The sequence below is a fragment of the Coenobita brevimanus genome, chromosome 115, assembly GCF_032717465.1.
Source record: "Coenobita brevimanus isolate Jiangsu-jjx chromosome 115, ASM3271746v2, whole genome shotgun sequence".
Classification (NCBI taxonomy): Eukaryota; Metazoa; Arthropoda; class Malacostraca; order Decapoda; family Coenobitidae; genus Coenobita; species Coenobita brevimanus.
The window spans coordinates 3,335,001-3,341,938 of NC_137068.1; the positions used below are offsets into that span (position 1 = coordinate 3,335,001).

The following is a 6,938-nucleotide window of genomic DNA, read 5'->3' on the forward strand; positions in this document are numbered from 1 at the left end:
CACACACACACACACACACACACACACACACACACACACACACACACACACACACACATTCTCCCTCTAACATACACAACATACTAAAACCAATTTGCTTTTCAGATTGCCCTGGGGAGTACATATCGATTGGCTCCCACTGCTACTGGATATCCAACGACGAGTATTCCTGGTGAGTAATTAAGAAGGTATATTTATGGAATGCCTGAAGGGTGGTGGAGTGACTATTGTTGACTGGTTAGTAAGATTGTTGAATGTGTGCTTTGAGAAAGGTATGGTGCCAATTGACTGGGCAAGTGCTTGTGTGGTCCCGTTGTATAAAGGCAAGGGTGATAAGTATGAATGTACTAGCTTTAGGGGTATAAGTCTGTTGAGTGTTGTAGGTAAAGTGTATGGTAGAGTGTTAATTATGAGAGTTAGAGAGGGTACAGAGGGAGTGATTAGTAATGAGCAGTGTGGCTTTAGGAGAGGGAGGGGATGCGTTGATCAGGTGTTTGCTGTGAGACAAGTGTGTGAAAAGTATTTAGCGAAAGGCAAGGATGTGTTTTGGGCATTTATGGATTTAGAGAAAGCGTATGATAGAATTGATAGGGAGGCTTTATGGACTGTTTTAAGATTATATGGACTTGATGGTAGGTTACTAAAAGGGGTGAAAAGTTTTTATGTAAATAGTAGAGCGTGTGTAAGAGTGGGAAATGCTGTGAGTGATTGGTTTCCAGTGAGAGTGGGGCTGCGACAGGGATGTGTGATGTCGCCTTGGTTGTTTAATATTTACATGGATGGTGTTGTAAGGGAGGTGAATGCAAGAGTTTTAGGTGGTCTGAGTCTGGTAAATGTTGATGGAGGAGAGTGGAATCTGAAGCAGCTGCTGTTTGCAGATGATACTGCACTGGTGACTGATTCAAAGGAGAGATTGAGACAGTTGGTAGAGGAGTTTGGAAGGGTGTGTGAAAGGAGGAAATTGAAAGTAAATGAGAATAAGAGTAAAGTGATGAAGTGTACGAGGTTGATAGATGGTAGGGGGATGAATATAGTTTTGAATGGTGAGTTGCTTGAGGAGGTAGATTGTTTTAAATATCTAGGGTCACATGTTGCTGTGGGTGGAAGAATAGATGCAGAAGTGAAGTTTAGAATAAATGAAGTAGGAAAGGTGCTGGGAGGAATGAAAAAAGTGTTTAAATGTCGTTCGCTTAGAATGGATGTAAAGAGAAGGCTGTATGAGGGTGTTGTGGTACCGACTGCATTATATGGGGCTGAAACATGGAATATGGGTGTAGCAGAGAGGAAAAGTTTGAATGTAATGGAGATGAGATGTCTGAGGAGTATGTGTGGAGTGACGCGTATGGATCGGGTGCGAAATGATGAAGTGCGAAGGAGAACTGGAGTTGTTCGGGAGATGGCTGGTAGAGTTGAGCAGAGAGGGTGTTGCAATGGTTTGGGCATATGGAGAGAATGGATAATGAGCGATTGGTGAAAAAGATAACTAGATCTGATGTGAGAGGTGTAAGACTGAGAGGAAGACCACGAATAGGATGGATGGACAGTGTGAAGAGAGCGCTGGATGCGAGAGGGATGTCTGTTGAGCATGGAAGAGTGGCTGTGCGTGACAGAAATAAATGGAGAGAAATTGTGAATGAATAAGTGATGACGCAGCCCTGAGGGGATATTCTCCCGCATTTGGTCTGATCAGCTAGTCAGGTCAGGTGCGGGTAAGGGGATGGGTCTGTTATGATGTGGCAGGGGTAAACCAGTTCTGCTGTCGGGCCCTGCTGTGGATGTCACTGATTGCATTGCGCAGTTGACCCTTGTGCGGTGTGATGCGGTGAGGATCTGTCCGTTCTCCCCTTTGGGGCTAAGATGCGAATGAATGTGTTTGAATGGATGAGTAAATGGAGAGTGGGTCGTCCTGTCTCGGCTACCTCCCTTTCCTTGGGGGAAGCAGCCTAGGTATATAGAATAGATAGATATTTATGTCACCCAGGTGTGAGGCATGTCCGTGAGGGGGCTGGGGAGAGGGTAGCCTGGCGGAGAAAGGAGTGACTTAGGTTTGTTTGTGGCACGTCTTTTGGGCTTAAGACGTCTGTATACATACATACATACATATATATATGTATTTATATCCATATCTATCTATCTATCTATCTATCTATCTATATTCAATATTTATATTTATATATCATCATCCTTCATCATCATCATCCGTACCTCCTTTCCCACCCAAGGGCAGGGTGAGGAGTAGCAATGTCCAGACAGACCAGAATTGCCCAATCCAATGGGCCACGCTTCCATTCACTGATCATTGAAGCCCCCGGAATCCTGGCTCTATCGGATACGCCAAAAACATTCACCACGTTCTGTAGCTTCACATAATCGTATCCGATAGAGTCAATCCAGATGCTGCCACGTTAAAAAGGGGTGCCAAAAATCCCTGATCATGCACTTCTCCTCACAACATTCATCTAGCCAGCTCAATCTCTTGTCAGTTCCCTAGCCTCACCGACTTCCAAACCTCTCCTTCTCACACACTTATCCACCATATCTCTCCACCTTCTCCTTGGCCTACCTCGCCTCCTCCCTCCTTCAAATTCGCTCATATATACCTTCTTCACCACTCTATTGTTATCCGTTCTCTCCAACTGACCATACCATCTCAGTACACTCTGTTCGATTCTGGGGTCCACCGACTTCCTCACTCCACATTTTTCACGAATCACGTTATTGCGTATCCTATGCACTCTCTGTACTCCACATACATTCCTCAGCAGTCCCATCTCCACTGCCCTTACTCTTGACTTTTCATTTTCATGCCATACCATAGTCTCACATCCATGTGTTGAAGTTGGCACTAACACTCCCTGGGGGAGGCGGTGGCTCAATCAGTAGAGAGGTGGCCTGCAGTCCTAACGGACCAGGGTTCAAATCCCGCTGGGGCGGGGAACAGTTTAAGGATTAGAATTTACTAATAATCAGACTTTACTGATCTACCAGAATACCCGCCGACATGTCGTAAAAATACCCCAGCTAATACCAATACACCATTCCTGTATGAGACAGCCCTAGCATGTATTCAGTATGGACAGTGGGTGTTAGCGCCGAAGTGGTGACATGAAGATGTGAGCGGTACGCAGAAGGACTACTGGGCCTTGAATGCAGGCTGTGAAGTCTATGCCCAGAGTCGGACACATAAAAAAAAAAAAAAAGTGTAAACTCCCTGCAGCTGCAACACTCAAGCCTCTGTTTCTTATCAAGGCCTTCATTGCACCAGCTACTTTCCTTCCTCGTGTCACTCTACTTTCAACTTCTTTGCAAATATTCCTCTCTTTTCTATCACTGTACCAAGGTATTTGAACACTTTCACCAATTCCAGTCTCTCTCCATTCACTGTGACATCACACTGGGAGTCACCTTTTCTCTTAATAACCATCACTTTACTCTTTTCTACATTTACTCTCAAGGCACCACGCTCACAGACATCAGCAAAACTCTGCACTAGCTTACCAAGTTCTAGTCCGGTACTTGCAAGCAATACTGCATTATCAGCATACAACAAATTTGAGATACTCCATCCATCACCATTCATTACCAACGCCATCCCTCTCTCCATTACTAGAGTTTTTACTTCTCTCATCACCTCATCCATATATATATATAATGAACAACCAAGGGGACATCACACAACCTTGTCGCACGCCCACACCGATCGTGAACCATTCTCTTAGATGCCCATTAACCCTTACACATGCTTCACTACCATCATAAAAACTCTTGACGGCACCTAGCAGCTTACCATCTACACCGTACATGTACAAAATTTTCCACAATCCTTCTCCTTTGTCATATGCTTTTTCCAGATCCATGAATGCCATAAACACCTTAAGGTCCTTCTCACAAGCCTTCTCTACTATCTGTCTCACTGCAAATATTTGATCCAAACATCCTTTGCCACTCCTGAAGCCACCCTGTTCATCACTCAGTAGGACTTCTGATATCTCTCTTACTTTCTCTGTAATAATTCTTCCATAAACCTTCCCTACCACACTCAATAAACTTATGCCATGATAATTCTTGCACGCACTTCGCTCACCTTTATTTTTGTACAGGGGTACAGTCACAGCCTTCTTTCACTCTACAGGCACAGTTTCACTCAGCCATGCCATTTTACATATCTCCAAGAAGCATTTCACTCCACTCTCTCCACTACACTTAAGCATCTCTGCATACACCTCATCAACCCCAGCTGCTTTCCCATTATTCAGCCGCTTCACAGCGCTCTTCACCTGTGCGAGTGTCACATGTCCTGGTACTACATTCTTTCTCTGCACACACCCCAAAACAATCATGTTTACAGCCGCTCTGCTCTCTCTATTCCCACTCATCACGCTTTCAAAATAATTTTTCCATCTGGTCCTTACTTCATCTCAGTGGGTTAATAATCTACCACCTGCATCCTTCACACCATCACATTTCTTTCCGCTCTCACTTCTACATTTCCGCACCTCTTTCCAGAATAACTTCCTATTTTCATAGTAGTTCGCATTCATTTTTCTTCCTAGATCCTCATTTACCTCCTTCTTTTTCCTCTTCACTAGTCTCTTTACGTGCTTCTTGCTCTCAACATATTCAGTTCTTATTTCAACTGAACCCCTGTCCTGTAACCACTTTAGCCACTTCTTCCTCTTTTCCTCCACTGCTCTCTTAACCTTCTCATCCCACCATGCCGTACCTCTCTTCTTTGTTGTTACTCTTGCTAGACCACACACCACGTTAGATTTTCCAATAATCAAATAATTCTGTGGCCCATCGTAGAATCGAACTAGGGGTCATTCAAACAGCCAGCCACTTCCCCAACCCCTTTGTTTCTTCTCTCCCCTGCAGGGACGACGGCAGAGACCAATGCACCACTTACCAACCAGACCACAGATCAGCAGGACTGGCACACATTGACGACTGCAAGGAGCTGGGTGAAGTGTGGCGATATATTGTGGAGAATGGTGAGGAGAAGGTGTCTCGTTCATTTAGAGAGACTGGACACTCTCTCTCTCTCTCTCTCTCTCTCACACACACACACACACACACACACACACACACACACACACACACACACACACACACACACACACACTATTACTGCTGCTAGTACTGTACTACAACGACCGCTATTATTATTATTATCATTATTATTATTGCTACTACTACCACTACTACTACAATGATTCTTATTACTACTACTACTACTACAACTATTATTATTATTATTATTATTACTACTACTACTACTACTACTACTACCACTACTACAACTATTATTATTATTACTACTACTACTACTACTGCTACTACTACAAAAATAGTAAAAACATGAAACACTGGCTCCATCTATCAGGGACATGCTATCTATCAGGGACATATATCTATCAGGCAATCACACTGAAATAATCATGGCCAAGTCATCACAAACACGAAAACTAGAAAGCACTCAGAGAACGCATACCTCTTCCGATTCCATTGCTATTGAAAAGAATCCGATCGTGTGGAATATAGAGGATCCGGATTCGCCCCAAACTTCAATCAATTATTCTTTGTCCCATGGCCCACCCTTCCACAAAATCTTATTGAAATGCATGGAGAACTTTTGGAGATATCGTGTGGACAAACAAACAGACAGACAAACATAGGTGAATACATAACCCCTTTCCACATCGTTGGCGGGGGTAATAAGGGTTCCTCAGGGCTCCGTTTTTACACCTACACGATTCGGAAGCTTACTGAACACCTCTTCCTGACCGATTTATTCCTGATTCTGCACCGATACCATTTTCTTGTGTGCTGTTTATCCTATCAATATCAACATTAAAAAAGAAGTTAGAAGCAAAAAGGAGTGTGATGGGTAGGTTGGAAATAAATCGCTAAGGAAGAGGCGTTAGGGAGCTTCTTTACCCGATACGAATACGTTCCTTCATCTTACACAAGTGAATGAAACGGAATGAACGGATCTTGAATTTGGCTCTCTGTTATCTTGCTTTTGTTTTTTCTTGGAGGGAACAATTTTGCGGACTCCTGGCCTTTGGTTCCTTCTTCCTTGCATAAAAGAAAAAATAGTAGCAGTAATGGTAGTAGCAGCAATTATATTATGGTAGCAGCAGTAATAATGATAATGATGATGATAATAGTAATAATAATAACACTACCACTACCACCACCATCATCCTCTTCCCTTCACCACCAACACCACCACCCCTCCCCATCACCACCATCCCTCACCACCACCACTACCACCATCCCTCCTCCCCACACCCTCCCCCACCATCCCTCCCCTCCCCACCACCACCACCACCATTCCCTCCCTCCGCACCACCACCACTCCCTCCCCCTCACCACCACCACCTCAACCATCCCTCCTCTCCCTACTACCACCATCCACCCCCTCCCCTCCCACCACTCCCAACCACCTCACTAACCACTCCCACCCCATCCCTTCCACACAGAGGACCCAACGGAGGATTACTGGATTGGCGGATCAGACGAGGCCGAAGAAGGAGTGTATCGCTGGCATTCCACAGGGCATGAGGTACCCAGGGGCATCCCGTTCTGGTTCCCGGGGCAGCCTGACGGAGCGGAGGAGGAAAATGCCCTGTCTCTCTCCAAAACGGGGTACTTTGCTGATGAAGCCGCCTCAATCCCGCAGAGAATCATTTGCCAGCTCCTGTAATTAGCGGGATCTCCTCGCTGTCTGTCTCTCTCTGTCTCTGTGTCTGTCTCTGTCTGTCTGTCTCTCTACATTAGGCAGAGAATCATTTGTCAGCTCCTGTAGTTAGCTGGATATCCTCTCTGTCTTTCTGTCTCTGTCTGTCTCTCTACATTAGGCAGAGAATTATTTGCCAGCTCCTGTAGTTAGCGGGATCTCCTCGCTGTCTGTCTCTCTCTGTCTCTCTCTCCCT

The 6,938-nt window shown here is 44.9% G+C and overlaps 1 protein-coding gene across 1 annotated transcript in view; it reads left to right on the top strand.

Moving 5' to 3' along the window:
• Window positions 1-6,709, top strand: part of LOC145418613 (C-type lectin BPL-like) — a 7,602-nt gene extending 893 nt beyond the window's left edge. Inside the window, exons 2-4 of the mRNA XM_080286980.1 lie at window positions 106-172; window positions 4,876-4,991; window positions 6,486-6,709. Coding sequence (XP_080143106.1) covers window positions 106-172; window positions 4,876-4,991; window positions 6,486-6,709 — 407 coding nt within the window. The remainder of the gene's footprint in view (window positions 1-105; window positions 173-4,875; window positions 4,992-6,485) is intronic.
• The last annotated feature ends 229 nt before the right edge of the window (window positions 6,710-6,938 follow it).